General features: G+C 40.7%; 1 protein-coding gene across 1 annotated transcript in view; it reads right to left on the bottom strand.

Annotated features, from left to right (window-relative positions):
* The window catches only part of USP18 (ubiquitin specific peptidase 18), a 47,468-nt gene that overhangs the window by 17,035 nt on the left and 8,050 nt on the right, over positions 1 to 22,383 (bottom strand). The window contains exons 2-4 of the mRNA XM_046668752.1: positions 18,761 to 19,030; positions 17,313 to 17,409; positions 16,169 to 16,314 (exon numbers count right to left, since the gene is read on the bottom strand). Of these exons, the coding sequence (XP_046524708.1) occupies positions 16,169 to 16,314; positions 17,313 to 17,409; positions 18,761 to 18,923 (406 nt within the window). The 5' untranslated portion in view covers positions 18,924 to 19,030. The remainder of the gene's footprint in view (positions 1 to 16,168; positions 16,315 to 17,312; positions 17,410 to 18,760; positions 19,031 to 22,383) is intronic.

Genomic DNA, 22,383 nt, shown 5'->3' with positions numbered 1-22,383 from the left:
ATTCAAAGTGCTAAAATAAAAACTATCAACCAAGAATCCTATATCTGGCAAAACTGTCCTTCAAAAGTGAAGGAGAGGAAGAGTGACATCAGCATCATGGCAGAGTGAATTCTACCCTTAGTCTCTCCCCTCTAAGACACAACTAAAAGGACATTCATAAACCAAGAGACGACATTCACACAACACAACAGGAATCTGAGAGATCCACACAGTCATACGTCTGAAGGTGGGGGTGCTGGTTCATCCCACGAAGCAGTGGAAGGAGGTAAGGCGATCTCTTTTCCCTCTTGAGAGGCAGCGATATAGGGAGCAGGATCTAGCACAGCAGCTGGGGCACAACACTGAGAGGAGAAGGGGGAAAAGGCAGCCCTCTGCAAGAAAGCTTGTGCTCACAGAGTTGCCTCCCAGCACACGGGAAAGTTCCAGACTGAGGCAGCTAAGCAATTGAGGGGTGTCCACACCAATCAGAGCAGTCCAAGTTCGAAGACAGTGAGTACAGAGTGGGGGCATGTGGGATTGCGCATGCAAACCCCCCCCCCAACCTGAGGCATCAGCTAAGCCAGTTGGCCAGACAAGGGGATCCCTGCCAGAGTGCCTGCCCATACATGCATAAAGCAGGCAGGCAAACACAGACTGGTCCTGTCAGCACAGCTTCAAAGGACAGGCACAGCTGCCAGGGATCGCAGTGGGCTCAGAATACAGAGCTCCTGCCCCTACTCCAGTGGCAGCAGGTGCAATGTGCAACCAGATACTACCACCATGTGATGGCACAAGTCCAACCCATCAAAGAGCATGAACACTCCTGACCAGGACAATGACAAGTACCCAAAAATCAATCCTAAATCAGAGAAATTTACAATCTAAATGACAAAGAATTCAAAATAGTTATCACAACAAAATCAGTTACACAAAACTCAGAATGACAGCTCAATGAAATCAGGAATAAAATTAATGAACAGAGGAAATTCTTCACAAAAAGAGAGTGCACTACAAAAAATCAATTTAAAACGAAGACAGGGATGCAGGAAATAAGGGACAAAAAAGCTATAGGGCATATAGAAAACCAACAGCACAATGACAGAAGTCCTGCCTTATCAGTAATTATTTTAAAATTTGAATGCATTAAACTCTCCAATCAAAAGACAGAGATTGGCAAAATGGATAAAAACACATGACCCAACCATGTGCCGTCTATAAGAGACTGATTTGAGATCCAAAGACACAAAGAGATGGAAAGTGAAAGGATGAAAAAAAATATGCTAAGCAAATAGTTACCCAAAGAGAGCAGCAGTGGCTATACTAACATCAGATCTTTAGCTAAGTGGACTAAGAAAAAAGAGAGAAAACTCAAATTACTAAAATTAGACATGAAAGTGGTGACATTATTATCAATTCCACAAAAATAAAAAGGATAAGAGACTACTATGAACAATTGTACACCAAAAAATTCGATAACCTAAACGAAATGGAAAAATTTCTAGAAAAACAAAACCTACCAAGACTAAATCATGAAGAAACAGAAAATGTGATAGACATATACCTGGTCAGGAGATTGAATCAGTAATCCAAAATGTCCCAACAAAGAAAAGTCATGGTGCTGATGGCTTCACTGGTGAATTCTACCAAACATATAAAAAGAGCTAATATCAATCTTGCTCAAACTTTTCACAAAAAGAGAATAGGAGAAAACACTTCCTGATTCATTTTATAAGGCCAGCACAACCCTGATACCAAAGCCAGACAAAGATAGTACAAGAAAAGAAAACTAAAGACCAGTATCCCTTACGAACATTGATGCAAAAATCATCAACAAAATTTAGGAAACAGAATTCAGCAGCATATTAAAAGGATTATACAGCAACAAGTGGGATTGATTCCTGGAATGCAAAGATGGGTGAACATATGAAAATCAATCAATGTAATATGCCACATCAACAGAACGAAGGAGAAAAAAACACATGATCATCTCAATTGGTGCAGGAAAAGCATTTGACAAAATTCAACACCTTTTCATGATAAAAACAACCAACAAATCAGAAGAGAAGGAAACTATGACAACATATAAAAGCCACATGTGACAAACCCACAGCAAACATCATACACAATTGTAAAAGATAGAAAGCTTTTCCTTAAGAAGAGGAACAAGGCAAGGATGCCCACTTTCAAAGCTTCTATTCAACATAGTACTGGAAGTTCTAGCCAGAGCAATTAGACCAGAAAAAGAAATAAAAGGCATTCAAATTGGGAAAGGAAAAGAAAAATTATCTCTGTTTACAGATGATATAACCTTATATGTTAAAAAAATAGGGGCCGGCCCGGTGGTGCAGAAGTTAAGTTCGCACGTTCCGCTTCTCAGTGGCCCAGGGTTCATCAGTTCGGATCCCGGGTGCGGACATGGCACTGCGTGGCACGCCATGCTGTGGTAGGCGTCCCACATAGAAAGTAGAGGAAGATGGGCATGGACGTTAGCTCAGGGCCAGTCTTCCTCAGCAAAAAGAGGAGGATTGGCAGTAGTTAGCTCAGGACTAATCTTCCTCAAAACATAAATAAATAAATAAAGACTCAACAAAAAAGCTTTTAGATCTAACAAATGAAATAAAAAATAGCAGGATACAAGGTCAACAAAAATCAACTGCATTTTCTATACGTACAGGAACAATAAACAATCTGAAAAGAAACACACACACACAAATCCACTTATAATAGCATCAGAAAGAATGAAATACTGGAGACGAGCAAAATGGCGGGGTGAGCTGACCCGGGATTCTCTCCCCTCCAAAATACAACAAAAGATTGGAAGAACTGAATATCACAGAATAAACATAATGCCAGCTCGTTAGAGACCTACAATACCAAGAAGGCAGAGATCATAACCTTGCTTGCACCCTCGGAGGCGCTGGAACAGTAGGAGAGAACATCGCTCCCTCCCCCAGAGTCTGCGATCGCTGCGGCGCGGGTCGGGAAGGAGCAGGGGAGGGGCCGCGCGACCAGGGGATCATCCAGGACTCCTGCCACTGATTCAGTGGAGACCCGCTGAAGGGGGCAAAGCTTCCGTCCGCGGGGACGCTATAAATCAAGGGCCTTGGGAGACCAGAGAACAGAACTGACCTGAACCCAGACGGGCGCGTGTAAGTAACAGCCCCTCCCCCCTAACAAAGCCAGTGGGCGCAGACATCTTGCCCGAAGGCGGAGAGCTAACATGCCACTCTCGACCCCATCTAGTGGCGACAGGCTGTAACTGCAACTGAATTCTACCACCATGAGAAAAAACCGCTCCTCTACCATCCAGCAATTTATAAAAGCCCCAGACCAGAAGGAAAACAATAAAAACACAGAATTAAGTCCTGAGGACTTGGAAGCAGGTAAACTAAGTGATAATGAATTCAGAGCAGCTATAATCAAAAAACTCAATGAGGTAGAGAGAAAGATAGAGAAACAAGCCGAGTTCTGGAGTTACTTCACAAAAGAGATTGAAATCATAAAGAAGAATCAAACAGAATTACTTGAGATGAAAAACACAATGGACCAGATAAAACAGAATACGGATTCCCTGAATGCCCGTGTAGACAACCTAGAGGAGCAAATCAGCATAATCGAGGACAGACAGGCTGAATGGCGCCAGACAGAGGAAGAAAGAGAACTAAGAATTTAAAAAAATGAGGAAAATCTCCGAGAGATAATGGATTCAATGAGGCATAAGAACATAAGGATCATAGGAATTCCAGAGAATGTGGAAAAGGAAAATGGAGCAGAAAGTGTGCTTAACGAAATTATTGAAGAGAACTTCCCAAATCTAGGGATCAACAGAGAAATGTGTGTAGAGGAGAGTTTTCGATCTCCTAGATTTGTCAATGTAAAAAGAGCTACCCCAAGGCACATAGTAGTAAAGTTGGCAAATAGGAATGATAAGGAGAGAATACTCAGGGAAGTAAGGAAAAAAAAGAGAATAACCTATAAAGGAGCCCCTATCAGACTGTCAGCGGATTTCTCTACAGAAACCCTACAAGCTAGGAGAGAATGGAGTGATATATTCAAAGCTTTAAAGGATAAAAACCTTCAGCCAAGAATACTCTATCCAGCAAGAATTTCCTTCAGATATGAGGGAGAAATTAAATCTTTTCCAGACAAACAAAAGTTAAGGGAATTTGTAACTAAAAGCCCTCCATTACAAGAAATCCTCAAGAAGGCTCTCATACTTGAAAAAAGAAAAAAGGGAGAAAGGGGACACAATCCACAGACTAGGGAGACCGATGGATAGAACCAGAACAGGATAGCAAATATTCAATTATAGCATTAGGGTAAAAATAAGGAAACTACCAAAACAAGGACGATCTTAGCACTCTAACTACAAATGAATAAGACGAGTTGGAATAAAAAATGAAAATAATTATTTAGGAGGGGAAGAGCAAAGGGTCTAAATCAGTATTGGTCAAGTAGGTAGGAGACCACCAGAGAATAGACTATATTATACACGAGATTCTAAATACAAACTTCAAGGTAGACACTAAAATAAAGTACAGAACAGAGTCACAAATCATAAATAAGGAAAAATCTAAGAAACCCAGCATAAGAAATTGCAGTATTAAATGGGTAGGCTAAAGCACACAGGAAAAGAAACACAGGAAAACAAGATAATGAGCGACAGATTGACAGCATTAAGTCCACATGCATCAATCATCACTCTCAATGTAAACGGATTGAACTCTCCAATAAAAAGACACTGGGTGGCAAAATGGATTAAAGAACACAATCCAACAATTTGTTGCCTCCAGGAAACACACCTCAGCCCCAAGGACAAACACAGACTCAGGGTGAAGGGGTGGAGGACAATACTTCAAGCAAATAGCAAGGAAAAAAAGGCAGGTATTGCAATTCTCATATCAGACCAAGTGGATTTCAAAATAAGACAGGTAAAGAGAGACACAGAGGGACGATATATAATGATCAAAGGGACACTTCATCAAGAAGAAGTAACGCTTATAAATATCTATGTACCCAACACAGGAGCACCAAGATTCATAAAGCAACTATTAACAGACCTAAAGGAAGATGTTAAAAACAACACAATAATAGTAGGGGACCTCAACACCCCACTCACATCAATGGACAGATCATCCAGACAGAAAATCAACAAAGAAATAGTGGAGCTAAATGAAAAACTAAAACAATTGGACTTAATAGACATATATAGATCACTTCACCCTGAAAGAGCAGAATACACATTCTTCTCAAGTGCACATGGAACATTCTCTAGGATAGACCACATGTTGGGAAACAAGGCAAGCCTCTACAAATTTAAAAAAATTGAAATAATAACAAGCATCTTCTCAGATCATAGTGCTATAAGGCTAGAAATTAATTACAAGAAAAAAGCTGAGAAAGGCACAAAGATGTGGAAACTAAACAACACACTATTGAACAAGCAATAGATCATTGAAGAAATTAAAGAAGAAATAAAAAAAATACCTGGAAACAAATGAAAATGATAGCATGCCATACCAACTCATATGGGATACAGCAAAAGCTGTATTGAGAGGAAAATTCATCGCAATACAGGCACATCTTAACAAACAAGAAAAATCCCAAATAAGCAACCTTAAAGCACACCTAACTGAACTAGAGAAAAAAAAACAAATGAAGCCCAAAGTCAGCAGAAGGAGAGAAATAATAAAAATCAGAGCAGAAATAAATACTATTGAAATGAAAAAGGCAGTAGAAAAGATCAATGAGACAAAGAGCTGGTTTTTTGAGAAGATAAATAAAATTGACAAACCACTAGCCAGACGTACAAAGAAAAAAAGGGAGAAAGCTCAAATAAACAAAATCAGAAATGAGCGAGGAGAAATAACAACAGACTCTGCAGAAATACAACAGATTATAAGAGAATACTACAAAAAACTATATGCCAACAGAATGGATAACCTAGAGGAAATGGATAAATTCTTGGACTCCTACAATCTCCCAAAGCTCACTCAAGAAGAGGCAGACAATTTGAACAGACCAATCACAAGGAAAGAGATTGAAACAGCAATCAAAAACATCCCAAAGAATAAAACCCCAGGACCAGATGGCTTTCCTGGGGAATTCTACCAAACTTTCAGAGAGGATTTAATACCTATCCTTTTCAAGCTATTCCAAAAAATTAGGGAAGATGGAACACTTCCTAACACATTCTATGAGGCCAACATCACGCTGATCCCAAAACCTGACAAGGACACCACAAAAAAAGAGAACTACAGGCCAATATCACTGATGAACATAGATGCAAAAATTCTAAACAAAATTTTGGCAACCAGAATTCAGCAATTCATCAAAAGAATCATACATCAGGATCAGGTGGGATTCATACCAGGGACACAGGGATGGTTCAACATCCGCAAATCAATCAACGTGATACACCACATCAACAAACTGAGGAATAAAAACCACATGATCATCTCAATAGATGCAGAGAAGGCATTTGACAAGATCCAACAGCCATTTGTGATAAAAACTCTGAACAAAACGGGCATAGAAGGAAACTACCTCAACATAATAAAGGCCATATACGAGAAACCCATAGCCAACATCATACTCAATGGGCAAAAACTGAACCCCATCCCCCTGAAAACAGGAACGAGACAAGGATGCCCTCTATCACCACTCTTATTTAACATAGTACTGGAGGTCCTGGCCAGAGCAATCAGGCAAGAAAAAGGAATAAAAGGAATCCAAATAGGGAGGGAAGAAGTGAAACTCTCGCTGTTTGCAGACGACATGATCTTATATATAGAAAACCCCAAAGAATCCATTGGAAAACTGTTAGAAGTAATCAACAACTACAGCAAAGTTGCAGGGTATAAAATCAATTTGCATAAATCAGTAGCATTTCTATACTCCAGTAATGAACCAACAGAAAAAGAACTCAAGAATACAATACCATTCACAATCGCAACAAAAAGAATAAAATACGTTGGGGTAAACTTAACTAAGGAAGTGAAGGACCTATATAATGGAAATTACAAGGCCTTTCTGAGAGAATTGGATGACGACATAAGGAGATGGAAAGACATTCCATGTACATGGATTGGAAGAATAAACATAGTTAAAATGTCCGTTCTACCTAAAGCAATCTACAGATTCAACGCCATCCCAATCAGAATCCCAATGACATTCTTTACAGAATTAGAACAAAGAATCCTAAAATTCATATAGGGAAACAAAAGACCCCGAATTTCTAAAGCAATCCTGAGAAAAAAGAACAAAACGGGAGGCATCACAATCCCTAACTTCAAAACATACTACAAAGCTACAGTAATCAAAACAGCATGGTACTGGTACAAAAACAGGTGCACAGATCAATGGAACAGAACTGAAAGCCCAGAAATAAAACCACACATCTATGGACAGCTTATCTTTGACAAAGGAGCTGAGGGCATACAATGGAGAAAAGAAAGTCTTTTCAACAAATGGTGCTGGGAAAACTGGAAAGCCACATGTAAAAGAATGAAAATTGACCATTCTTTTTCACCATTCACCAAAATAAACTCAAAATGGATTAAAGACCTAAAGGTGAGACCTGAAACCATAAGGCTTCTGGAAGAAAACGTAGGCAGTACACTCTTTGACGTCAGTATTAAAAGGATCTTTTCGGACACCATGTCTTCTCAGAGAAGGGAAACAATAGAAAGAATAAACAAATGGGACTTCATCAGATTAAGGAGCTTCTTCAAGGCAAATGAAAACAGGATTGAAACAAAAAAACAACCCACTAACTGGGAAAAAATATTTGCAAGTCATATATCTGACAAAGGCTTAATATCCATAATATATAAAGAACTCTCGCAACTCAACAACAAAACATCAAACAACCCAATCAAAAAATGGGCTGGAGACATGAACAGACATTTCTCCAAAGAAGATATACTGATGGCCAATAGGCACATGAAAAGATGCTCATCATCGCTGATCATCAGGGAAATGCAAATCAAAACTACACTGAGATATCACCTTACACCCATTAGAATGACAAAAATATCTAAAACTAATAGCAACAAATGTTGGAGAGGTTGCAGAGAAAAAGGAACCCTCATACACTGCTGATGGGAATGCAAACTGGTGCAGCCACTATGGAAAACAGTATGGAGATTCCTCAAAAAATTAAAAATAGAACTACCATACGATCCAGCCATCCCACTACTGGGTATTTATCCAAAGAGCTTGAAGTCAGCAATCCCAAAAGTCCTATGCACCCCAACGTTTATTGCAGCACTGTTTACAATAGCCAAGACGTGGAAGCAACCTAAGTGTCCAGCAACAGACGAATGGATAAAGAAGATGCGGTACACATATACAATGGAATACTACTCAGCTGCAAAACAGAACAAAATCATTCCATTTGCAATAACATGGATGGACCTTGAGAGAATTATGTTAAGTGAAATAAGCCAACAAGAGAAAGATAATCTGTGTATGACTCCACTCATATGAGGAATTTAAAATTATGGACTAAGAACAGTTTAGTGGATACCAGGGGAAAGGTGGGGTGGGGGGTGGGCACAAAGGGTGAAGTGGTGCACCTACAACATGACTGACAAACATTAATGTACAATTGAAATTTCACAAGATTGTAACCTATCAATAACTCAATAAAAAAAAAAAAGAATGAAATACTTGGAAATTAACCTAACCAAGGTGGTGAAAGACTTGTACAATGAAAACTACAAAACATTGCTGAAAGAATTAAAGAAAATATAAATAAATGGAAATACATGCCATGTTCATGGATAGGAAGACCTAATATTTAAATTGCAGTTTTACATTACTACCCAAAGAAAACTAGAGATTCAATGCAAACTCTATCAAAATCCCAATAAGGTTTTTGCAGAAATAGAAAAACCCATCCTAAAATTCATATGGAATTTCAATGGACCCTGAAAAGCCAAAACAATTCTGAAAAAGAAGAAGAAAACTGAAGGGCTCACACTTCATGATTTCAAGACTTGCTACAAAGCTACAGCAGTCAAGTACAGTGCAGTACTGCATAAAGACACACATACAGGAGGTGACAGCCTCACAGCAGTATGAGACAATCCCTTTGTCCCGCCCCTTCAATCTACAGTCACTAAAACATCCATAACTCAACAAAGGCTACGTTGCCCAACACATCAGGACGCCAGAGAGATTCACACATCAGTATAAATGAAGGTGGGTGGATTGGAGCACACAGAGGAAGCGAACTGGGGGAACAGCAGAGGCAGTGCCCAGGATCCTCACCACCCAGTCGCAGCAGAGATCCTGGTGGGTAGCCATGGAGGCACGGGCATAACTTCAGCCTCCCAGCCATGGCAGTGCTTGCAGCCACAGGGAGCAAAGCCACAGGGGAGGCAAAGACCCACAGTCCCAGGCCCTCGGCCATGGCTCAGAGCCTGGTAGCAGCAGCAGAGGCACACACACACTGCAGCCTCCCAAGTGCAGTTGCACCTGCAGCCACAAGAACACGGACAACAGCAGAGGCAGGGCCCCACAAACTCAGCTCCCTCCTCACCTTCCCTCTTCCTCCACAGGAAGTAGTGCTTCTAACCGAGGCAATCCTGGACAGGGTGGAAGCATCAGCCATCCCTGTACCCCCAGCCACAAAGCCAGAAACTGCAGCAACACTGGCAACAGCAAGGCAACAGCAATCCCCAGAGGCATAGGCTGCAACAAAGACAAAGCACTGGTGACACTCTTAACAGAGGCAGAGGAGGGTGGAAAGAGCAGACCCTCAAATACAGCCACAGGCAGCTCACGTAAGAGAAATCAAATATTGGTGCTACTGTGCCACCTACTGAAAATAACAGAAAGCCCTCCAATCTCCAGTCAGTTTAACAGTTAGAATGAAACACACAGCTCTCCCTCAATAAGAAGGGTGGCTATGACAAAGGCACCAGCAGAACAGTAACTCAAGTGCCTCAAAAGGCCTCAGTAACACAGCATCACAAAAAGAAAATAACAACTCTCCAAAAACCAAACATAAAATCATGGAAGATTGTGATCTAACTGAAAAAGAAATCAAAATAGTTGTCATGAAGAAACTGAACGAGCTACAAGAAAATTCAGAAAGGCAGTTCAATGAGCTCAGGAATAAAATTAATGAACAGAAAGAATACTTTACTAAAGAGACTAGAAACTCTAAAAAAAGAAACAAACAGAAATTCTGGAACTGAAGAACTCAATAAATGAGACGAAGAATGCATTGGAAAGCACTGGAAATAAAGCAGACCACATGCAAGAGGGAATTAGCAAGCTCAAGACAGAAAACTCAATGCTCAAATAGGAGAGAGAACTGAGGTTTAAACGTGTAAAAATTCTACAGGAATTATGAGACTCCAGTAGAAAGAGCAACATAAGGGTGATGGGTATCCCATAAGGAGAAGACAGAGAGAGAAGGGAGAAGAGAGCTTATTTAAAGAAATAATGGCAGAGAACTTCCCAAACCTGGGGGAGGAACAAATCCATGAAGCCAACAGAACACCCAACCATCACAACACAAAAAGACCTTCTTTAAGACACATGAAAATAACACTGTCAAAAGTTAATGACAAAGAAAGAATATTAAAGGCAGCCTGGGGGGGTGGGGTACAATAACCTACAAGAGAACCCCCATTAGGTTAGAAGCAGATTTCTCAGCAGAAACTCTATAGCCTAGGAGAGTAGAATGATATATTCAAAATATTGAAAGACAAAAACTGTCAGCCAAGAATATTCAATCCAGCAAAGTTATCCTTCAGATATGAAGGAGAAATAAAGGCCTTCCAAGACAAACAAAACCTGAGGCAGGTCATTGCCACTTGACCTGCCTTACAAGAGACGTTGAAAGGAGCCCTCCTAAGACTGAAAAAGAAAGGCAAAGCTTTATAAAGCTTGAGCAAGGCAGAATCAGCAAATCGCAACTCTCTATCAGAAAAGGTTAGTAAACACTTAATTATAACATAAAAGTTAAATGAAGATAAAGCATTAAAAAGAACTATAACCGGGACCAGCCCAGTGGCATAGTTTGCACACTCTGCTTTGGCGGCCCAGGGTTTGCAGGTTCAGATCCCAGGCACAGACCTATGCACCACTCATCAAGCCATGCTGTGGCAGTGTCCCTCATACAAAATAGAGGAAAGATTGGCACAGATGTTAGCTCAGAGACAATCTTCCTCACCAAAAAAAAAGGAAGTATAACCACTTCAGTTTGATAATGTGTTCACAAAAAAAGGGATAAATTTGCAACCCCAAAAACATAAAGGGGAAGAAGAAAAGGGTGGAATCTGCATAGGCTAATGGAGATAAGATGTTATCAGCAGAAAAAGCACTATCTTATCTATGAGACCTTTTATACAAACCTCATGGTAACCACATAACAAAAACTCAGAGCAGAGTCACAAAACATAAACAAAGAGAAACCTGAGAAACACATCACAGAAAACACCAAACTGAAATGGCAGGCAGAAACACAAGGAAAAAGAAGCAATGGAAACATAGAGCAACCAGAAAACAAAAGATAAAATGGCAGTATTAAGCCCTCTTATATCAATAATCACCCTAAATGAAATGGATTGATTCACCAATCAAAAGACACAGAATGGCTGGGTGGATTAAAAAAATAAGACCCACTGATATGCTGCCTCCAGAAGACCATCTCAGCTCCAAACGCAAACATCGGCTCAGAGCCAAAGGACGGAAGATGATACTCCAAGCAAATAGCAACCAAAAACTAGTGGGTACTACCATACTTATACAGAAAAAATAGACTTCAAGCCAAAAAAGACAAGAGACAAAGATGGACATTATGTAACAATAAAAGGGACAATCCATCAACAAGCCATAACATTTATTAATATATATGCACCTAACACAGGAGCACCAAAGTATATAAAGCAACTATTAACAGACCTAAGGGAGAACTTAACAGCAACACAATAATAGTAGAGGAATTTAACACTCCACTTACACCAATGGATAGAACATCCAGACAAAAGTCAACAAGGAGACATCCATCTTAAATGAACAATGTAAAAAAAGAAACTTACAGGCCAATGTCACTGATGAACATAGATGCAAAAATTCTCAACAAAATACTAGCAAATTGAATACAACACTACATTAAAAGGACCACATACCACAATCAAATAGGATTTAATCCAGGGATGAAAGGATGGTTAAACATTTGCAAATCAATCAAGTGATACACCACATTAACAAAATTAAGAACAAAAATCACATGATCATCTCAACAGATGCAGAGAAAACATTTGACAAGATTCAGCATCCATTTATGATAAAAACTCTGAATGAAATGGGTATAGAAAGAAAGCACCTCAACATAATAAAGGCCATATATGACATACCCACAGCTAACAGCATACTCAGTGGTGAAAAACTCAAAGCCATCCCTCTAAGAACAGGAACCAGGCAAGGATGCCCACTCTCACCACTCCTATTCAGCATAGTATTGGAAGTCCTAGCCAGAGCAATTAGGCAGAAAAAGAAATAAAAGCTACCCAAACTGGAAAGGAAGAAGTAAAACTGTCACTATTTGCAGATGACATATCTTTATATACAGAAAATCCTAAAGAATCCATAGAAAAACTTTTAGAAATGATAAACAAATACAGTAAAGTTACAGGGTACAAAATCAACACACAAAAATCAGTTGCAATTCTATACACTACTAGCTAAAGAAAAATCAAGAATACAACCCCATTTACAATCTCAACAAAAAGAATAAAATACCTAGGAGCAAATGTAACCAAGGAGGTGAAAGACCTATACACTGAAAACTATAAGACATTGTTGAAAGAAATCAAAGAAGACACAAGGAAATGGAAAGATATTCCATGCTCATGGATTAAAAAAATTAATATAGTTAAAATGTCCACATTACCTGAAGCAATCTACAGTTTCAATGCAATTCTATCAAAATTCCAATGACATTTTTTATGGAAATAGAACAAAGAATCTAAAATTTATATGGAACAACAAAAGGCCCGGAGTAGCCAAAGCAATTCTGAAAAAAAAAAACAAGAACAAAGTTGGAGGCATCACGCTTCCAGATTTCAAAGTACACTACAGAGCTGTTGTAATCAAAACAGCATGGTAGTGGCAGAAAAACAGACACACAGGGCAATGGAACAGAATTGAGAGCCCATAAGTAATCCCACACATATACAGACAGCTAATTTTCAACAAAGGAGCCAAAAACATACAACGAAGAAAGAAAACCCTCTTCAATAAATGGTGTTGGGAAAACTGGACAGCCACAAGCAAAATAATGAAAGTGGGGCACTGTATCTTACATCGTACACAAAACTTAACTCCTCATACACAAAATTAACTCAGAACACTTGAATGTAAGCCCTGAAACCATTAAAACTCCTAGAAGAAAACATAGGAAGTATCCTCTTTGACATCAGTCTTAGCAGTATCTTTTTGAATACCTTGTCTACTCAGGCAAGGGCAAGAAAAGGAAAAATAAACAATTAGGACTACATCAGACTAAAAAGCTTCCACATTGCAAAGGAAACTATGAAAAAAATGAAAGACAACCTACTGATTGGGAGAAGATGTCTGTAAATCATATATCCCGTAAGGGGTTAATATCCAAAATATATAAAGAACTCAAACAACTCAACAACAACAACAACAACAAAATGAAAGTATTAAAAAATGGGCAGAAGATCTGAACATTTTTCCAAAGAAGATATATAGATGGCCAACAGGCACATGAAAAGATGTTCAACATCACTAATCATCAGGGAAATGCAAATCAAAACCACAATGACATATCACTTCACACACACACACGCATACACACACACACACACACACACACAATGGAATACTACTCAGCCATAAAAAAGATGAAATCCTGCCATTTGCAACAACATGGATGGACCTTGAAAGTATTAGGCTAAGAGAAATAAGTCAAACAGAGAAAAACAAATACTGGATAATTTCACTCATATATGGAAGATTTTAAAAAAACAGTAACAAACAGATATATACAGAGAACAGATTGGTGGTTATCAGAGGGGAAGAGGAGAGGGAGGAAGACAAAAGGGGTAAAGAGGGACATCTGTACAGTGATACATGGAAACTAGACTTTTGGTGGTCAACATGATGTAGTCTATACAGAAGTCAAAATATAATGATGCACATGTGAAATTTATAGTGTTACAAACCAATGTTATCTCAATAAAAAAATCAATGTAACAAAACATATTAATAAAGGACAAAAGCCACATGATCATCTCAATTGATGCAGAAAAGCATTGACAAAATACCACTCTTTCCTAACAAAAACACTCAGCAAAATAGGAACAGAACAGAGCTTCCTCAACTTGATAAAAGCCATCTATGAAAGCTGACATCACACGTAGGTATGAAACACTCAATGCTTTCCCATAAGATCAGGAACAAGACAAGGATATCTGTTCTTGCCACTTCTATTCAACAGCATATTGGAGATTCTAGCCAGAACAACTGGGCACAAAAAGGAAATAAAAAGGCATCCAGACTGGGAAGGAAGAGGTAAAATCACCTCTATTTGCAGATGACATGATCTTGTATATAAAATATCCTAAGGAATCTACTAAAAGAATTATTAGAACTAATAAATTAGTTCAGGGAGATTGTGGATATAAGACCAATATACAAAAACCACACGTATTTTATAAACTAGCAATAACAACCGAAAAATAAAATTAAGAAAAGAATTCCATTTACAATAGTATCAAAAAACACATTAATAAATTTAGCAAAAGAAGTGCAAGACTTGTACACTGAAACTACAAACCATTTTTGAAAGAAATTTAAAAAGACCCAAATAAACTGAAAGGCATTCCATATTTATGGTTCTGAAGACTTAACAGTGTTAAGATGGCAATACTCCCCAAATTAATCCACAGATTCAATGCCATCACTATCAAAATCCCAGCTAGCTTTTTTGCAGAAACTGACAAGGTGGTCCTAAAATTTGTATGGAAATGCCAGGGAGCCAAAACAATATTGAAAAAGAATGAAATTGGAGGACTCACATTTTCTAATATCAAAACTTACTACAAAGCTACAGTAATCAAGACAGTATGGTTCTGGCTTAAGGACAGACATAAAGATCAATGAAATAGAATGTGAGTCCAGAAATAAACAACTACTTTTATGGTCAATTGATTTTTGATAAGAGTACCAAAATGCTTCAATGGGGAAAGAATAGTCTTCACGAAATGGTACTGGAACAACTGGATGCCAAGATGCAAAAGAATGCAGCTGGACACCTACCTCACACCATTCACAAAAATTAACTCAAAATGAAACACAGATTTAAACGTAAGAGCTAAAATTATAAAATTTAGAAGAATGGTGAGGGACTGCTAATGGATATGGGGTTTCTTTTGGGGGTAATGAAGATGCTCCAAAATTAGATTGTGAGGATGATTGCACAACTCTGTGAATACACTAAATACTCTTAACTGTACATTTTTCTTTGTTATTTTTTTTTTTTTTTTTTGGTGAGGAAGATTGGCCCTGAGCTAACATCTGTGCCAATCTTCCTTTATTTCGTATCTGGGATGCCACCACAGCATGTCTTGATGAGTGGTGTGCTGGGTCCGCATCAGAATCCGAACCCATGAACCCCAGGCCCCACGAACCCCGGGCCACCAAAGCAGAGCGTGTGAACTTAACCACTACACCACTGGGCCGGCCACTGTACATTTTTCAGTGGGTGAATTTTATAGTATGTGACAGACATCTCAATAAAGCTGTTTTTAAAAAAACTAACGCATTTATAAGTATTCTTTTGCAGAACATGGTTTCTCCTTATTAATGCTATGTTCTGTTTTCCTCAGATTCTTTACCTGAAACTGAATCAGCTTTGAGGAGACTCTTAGGCTTACTCTACTGAGACGCAAAAAAAGAGTGAGTGTGAAAGTAGTATGTGCACAAATAATACCAATTCTGCACCTGTAAAAATGTGGGCTCTTTAAAACATTTCAGATCTATACAAATGTCTCCAATACAAGGGGTCCGCCATCTACCTAACTTCCTTCTCGTTCGCCCATGACCACTAGTCCCCGTCCCTCCCCCTCTGCCTACCCTTTCTCAAGCTCCCACCCTCCTCGGGGCCCTAGGCCAGGGGTCAGAGCTGGGAGGACTGTCTCACAGGGTACTTTGTACTTCTGGAGACAGTAGGCGAGCTCCATGGGTTGCACTGCTTTCTGTCGGCTGTCCTGCATCTTCTCCAGCAACAAGAGCAGCTGGAAGGGGACGTTCCTCCTCTGCTCTTCTGCTCCCCTTGGCACTGTTATCCTGCGGAGCAAGAACAAGCAGGAACCTGCTTAGCCCATGGTTCTCCATGCTGGGTGCACACCGCAATCACCTGGGGGAACGCTCACAGATCACCACGTCCACACCAGTCTCCAGGTCTGCAGACTAACTGCATCAGAATTTCCGGAGGTGGGGCCCAGTTAGCAAGATTTTTAAGTTCCCCTGATGATTCAAATGTACAGATAAGGTTGAGAACCACCATGCTGGCAAACTGGCTAGAGAGAGCACACCCCAAAGGAAGAGAAAAGCTCCACTGCTGCCTGCCCTCCTCTCCCGCCCAACGAGCACACTAAAGTGAAGGACACATGCTGGAGGTCGCGGGTCCAGGGCAAAATGGCCAGCCCGAAGCACTCCAAGGTGAAAAGGAAATACTGGTCTCGGTCCTGGGAAGAAAGAGCAACATGCAGCAATGCCAGTGTACTCTGGTAATGATTTATTAAATTATAGGCATCTCTCAATTGCCCACGCCAATGGAAGGGAAAAAGGAGAACGCACAGGGCAGAAAAGGATGTGTGATAAAGCATACATGTGTGTGCATTTATATATATATGTAGATATACGCAAAGTACATATGTGTGTGTTAATGTGTTTTGTTTGAGGAAAAAATGGAGAGAGCCGTGGACCTACCCTTGATTTACTCCTCCTTTGACACCGGTCTAGTCCCAACTTCCTTCTAACCAAATCACTGGCTGGCAGGCCTGGCTGCACTTTAAAATCACTTGGGGAGTCTTTTTAGAAGTACCAAGGCCTGGGCCCCACCCTAGACTAACTGAAACCAAACGCCTGGGGGTGGGACTAGGCATTTATGTTTTTTTAAACTTCTTAGGTGATCATAATGGGCAGTCCAGATGGGGACAACAAGATCTTTTCTCTGGCAACTTTTGAAAGAAGACTTCTAAAACTCCAAGTCACTGTGAACAACTGAATATTTGAAAACAGAAAATACTATAAATGTTTCTCAGCATGAATAACAGTCTTACCGCTTCAATATCTTGGTGAAGCCCACGTTCATGATCAATACCTGAAGCAGGGAGTTAAGGCAGCAGGTCTGTCCAATGTTGTGTAAACCAACCGGGCCTATAAAGAGAAGAGAACAAAACACTGAGGGCAAGGCCTACCTAAGGGATTTAACAAAAATCAAATGTTTTTCTAGGAGTCAGCCCCGTGGCCGAGTGGTTGAGTTCACGCACTCCGCTTCGGCGGCCCCGGGGTTTCGCCGGTTCAGATCCCGGGCGTGGACACGGCACCACTCATCAGGCCATGCTGAGGCGGCGTCCCACATAGCACAGCCAGAGGCACTTACAACTGGAATATACAACTACGTACTGGGAGGCTTTGGGGAGAAGAAGAAGAAAAAAAGAAGAAGAAGAAGAAGATTGGCAACAGCTGTTAGCTAAGGTGCCAATCTTTAAAAAAAAATGTTTTTCTAGAATCTACTAAGGACATGAAATCCTGTATTCTCAGAGGTACAAAGAATTCACTAAGGAGCTTGCAAACAAATTGGAGAAGAGAGAGAAAGCACGAGCCTCTGAAAAGCAAAATAGCAGTAGAAGTTTTAACAGTCCATTAGGAAACAAGAGACGTCACAAGAAAGCATATTACTCATTGTCAAATGAGTAGTACAAGATTTGTTGTAAGAGCAAAGGAAAAGAAAAAAACATTACAGAAAGCATAACTGGGAGAATTATGAGTTCTCATTCAAAACGCTCCTCTCAGAGTTGAGTCAGAATGGGCATCTACGGGGCTCGGGGATAAGAGGAATGTCCCAGCTGGTCTATTTTGGACTCCAGTGGAAAGGCCCCTGCCCAGGCCCCACCACATAGCTGGAGGAAATCAAAAGAAAGCTTCTGAGGCAATCCGCTAATCTAAACTCACCCCAAGAGGCTGGAAACTAGAAGGAACTGATGAGGACATGAGAAAACCAAAAGATAGCAATTCTCTGACCCACCAGCAACCAGCCTCTCCTTTCCCAGCCCAGCCCTGGGCCAGCACACTCCACGAGATGAGTTATTTAAGAGGAAGGGAGTACCACTAATCCCAGAGCTCATGGGGAAAAGGCTTGTGGTGCATACAAGACAGGGTAACAAGAACGGAAAGATCCAGGGCAGCAGGTAAGTGCGGATTTCTCCTCCCCAATCAGCAGAAGCTCTGGGCCCCTAGACACACAGGCACTAAAAACGGGAGATGATCCTGAGAGCTGCTCCATGCCAAGCATTGGTTTGAAGCAGTTTCCATGGATTATCTCATTCATTCCTCCTAACAACCCTCTGCCCTCAGTACTATGATTATTCCCACATTACAGATGCAGAAAGGGAGGCACAAGAGATCAGAAGTCGTTAGCCACAAAGCTCTACTGTTCCAGAGTACAGTGAGTGAGTGAAGCATTTCTACGCAGTCAAAAAGAGAAAAATAGGAGGGATCTAATGACCATGAGGGCAGTCCCAGGCACTGAACCATTCTCTTAGCCGCTCCCGCTTCTTCTTCATGTTGCTGTCTTCTGCCTTCTTCTCGACGGCTTCTGCCGCACAATGCTGAGACTCAGCCAGGACTGACCAGCAAGTATCTTCAGGAACACCAAACACCTTGCCCATTAGTGACCACTCCAAAATCCCCAGGCCGCCAGCTGCCCGGCGTGTCTTTAGGACTGCACGACCTCACTTCCAAGAAGAGCTCACAGGAGCCAGCCTTGGTGGGACCTCTGTGGAAACACACAGCAAGTAGGTAAGGATAAGAGAAGGGAGAAAGCATATTCATGTGATCAGTTCTGATTCCAAAGAGCCAAGTCTTGGAGGGGGTTAGCCTGTCCGGGCTCCTCAGATGGGCCTGAGTGTTGTCAATGCTCCCACGCACTTTGTACACAGAGCAACTTAAATAATTGACTCTTCATGTTCTAATGTGGGGAATAACTGTCTCTCCACGTGTGGTGGATGGTGATGCACCGCCCGGACTCCTCCTGCGGGACAGATGCCACTCCCAGGCTGAGGGAAGTGCTGGTGGTTAACAGCTCCCAGCTGAGTCCCTCTCCAGGAATTTACCTCAGAGAAGAAAGCCAGCCAATCCCTATCCAGCGGCTGAACAACGGGGATAAAGGCCTTACCTCAAGGTGAAATAGCTCTGAAGGGTCATCCAGCCCCAGAGCTCCGCTCAGGACGAGCCGAGGCCTCTGTTGCAACTGTTTGGCAGTTCAATTCTTCTCTCTGCCCATCCCTGCTTTGCTCACCCATTCCAGCTGTTGTTCCCAAGGGTACTCCCCAATAAACCTCCCACAGGCACATCTTAGACTCTCAGCATCTGACCTGAGACCCTAAACTGTGAGCACCTGGAAGGTAGGGACTGTGTGTTTTCAACTACTTCCACTACACCTTGTGCAGTGCATGATAGGCATTCAATAAACAACCACTGAATGAATGAACGAGTACCACAGGCAATAAAACAGCCGTGTTCGCACAGCTAAAAGGCCACGATGTGGAGGGGACACAGACAGAGACTTCTTGTCTTTGGGGCTTGCGGGGGGGGGGGGGGGGTTCAAATTCCCTACTGTGTGAAACTACAAAGAGATTTCATCTGAAAATAGGAACTTTCTCATGGCCAGGGAGCCAGCTCCAGCAGCTGAAATTTGTCCCTCTTGGAGGTGTTGAAGCAGAGGCTGAGCCAGCCCCTGAAGAAAGGAACTGAACAGTAAATGGGGGCTGGGATCTTTCACTTCCCTTCCAAACCTGAAGCCTGTGATTCTTCCATCTAGATATTCATTTTAATTCAAGTAGGAGCATTCAAATGTGTCCCACTCAACTACGTTTCCTAGAGAATTACCACAGCAGCCAGAAAGAGAACTCACGGCTGTTTCTGGAGAAGACGGTCCCCTTACACACAAAGGGCCTCCAAGGAAAAAATACTTTTCTTTTAAGATTTTTATTATAATGTTTAAGATTGTTATTTTTCAAATAATGCTAACTTATGAAGAAAATTTGCAAATCGCAAAAATGTATAATGAAGGAAATATAAATTACTCATAATCCCAGGACCTAGGGATAACCACCATCTATCTTCTCAATCTTTCTTCCTATGTATTTTTGCCATGGTTGATACTGTACTGCTTTTCCCTTTTCACCTTATAAGAAGAAGTCATTATAAGCTCTTCATAAATTTTTTTTTGATGCCTGATATAGTAACAAAACATTGTGGAATACTCTGGTTGTTTACAATTTTTTACAATTATAAAAAATACAGAAGTGAACATTTTTAGGCATAAAATTTTTCTCTACCTGTTTGATTTTTCCTCATGCAAACCAAAGGTCCAAGGACACAACAAAACGGTAACTATAAATGAGGTCATATTGACCACAATATCCAAAGCCGCCTCGTCTTTTACTTCCTCCTGACAACACAGACTTCAGCCACCTGTACACTCTCCCCAGCATGTTCTGGAATTTTAGGAGGAGTCTCTCATGTGTTTTGGAACAAGGTCACAACCACTGTACCCTGCCACTACCCGTCTGTGAATGTCCACCGGGTACCCGCAGGGCACTGCCAGACACAGTAATCAATGCACGAAGATCCCCTTGTATCTCCAAGTAGGGGCTGAATGCGGAAGCAGGATACAGGCCCAGCTCCTCCCACTGCCTTGTGCCTTTTGGTTTCACCAAGTCCCTTTGGAAAAGGCTTCAACCTCTGCCTGCAGCCACTCTCTCCAGGGTTCTCGGTCCGGTCCCCAGGTCTCAGCTGAGAAGCATAAACCATACTGTCTTCTCTACATCTCCCTTCTCTCCTACTCAGGGGCATATATGCAAGATTTCCTCAGTTGTTCCCCGCTGTCCCCATGCAAACAAATCTGCAGCCCTCTAACTTATCTGCCCATCAGACACAATGAGCTGCTAAATCAAGGTTTAGGAGAAACGAAGTGCACAAAGTTTAAGGTTCTTAATATATGTTGCTAAATGCCTTGCACCAGTTTATACTCTGACCAGCAGTGTGAGAGGTATGTCAGGACACAGTGCTTAAATGAAGTAACCCAAGTTCACTGATGTTTACAAGGATAGGTTTCATAGAAAAGGTGAGTCTGGAACTGAGTTTATTTAAAAGGAAAGAGTATGGTTTGAAAAAATGGGCATCTTGAGGCAAGGCAGGTAATGTGTGAAAAAGATCCATGGCTGGGGAAGGAGGATGCAAGGAACAGTGTGCAAAGGACTGTAAGAATCGCAGAGGTGAATCCAAACTAAGACTGGAATAAAATGCAAAAGTTCCAGAATTTTAATTTTTATAAAAAGTAACCGGTCACTAGTAGTCAGGGAAATGCAAACCCTAACCACAATGAGTACCATTTTACACTACTCAATCGGCAACAATTAAGAATTCTGATTGAACCCAGTGTTGGAGGGGATGTGGATAAAAAGGATCTTTTATATACTACTAGGGAAAGGGTGTGAAATGGCACAATCACTTGGAAAAACAATTTGGCATCACGTTGTAAAGTTAAACATTCACTTAACTTCAACCCAAAAATTCCAAGAGAAATTCCTATATGTGTCCCTGGAGACATATACAAAAATGTTCCCAGCAGCACTGTTTATAATAGCAAAAACATGGAAACAACCCAAGTGTTCAACCCAATCCACAGAGGAATGACTGCATAAGCTGTAAAAAATTTACACAATGAAATAATATTTATCAGTACATCTGAGTGAACGACAGCACATGTCACAATATCGTGAATCTTAGAAACATAATATTGAGTTGAAAAAGCAATTCATGGAGGACAATATATAATATTTCTTTTTGTAGATTCAAACTGAAGGAAAATGGAACATTATGTTGTTTAGGCATCGATACGTGTGTGTATGTGATACAGCTTTTTAAATAAATAATGAAAATCACAAAGATCAGGTGATTACTTCTGATGGAGGGCAGAGGGATGAGACAAGTGGAGAGCAGATTATTGCTAGGAATATTCTAGTTTGGAGGTGAAGGGGTGTCATACATGTTTATTTTATTATTCATTAGTTAAATAATTAATTGGAACGTGGAGTCAAGGCTAATGGTCTGAGGAAAACAGAC

Source organism: Equus quagga, chromosome 1 (assembly GCF_021613505.1).
Source record: "Equus quagga isolate Etosha38 chromosome 1, UCLA_HA_Equagga_1.0, whole genome shotgun sequence".
NCBI classification, from domain to species: Eukaryota; Metazoa; Chordata; class Mammalia; order Perissodactyla; family Equidae; genus Equus; species Equus quagga.
The sequence above is the reverse complement of the archived record's forward strand: the minus strand, read 5'-3'. Positions and strand labels throughout refer to the sequence as shown.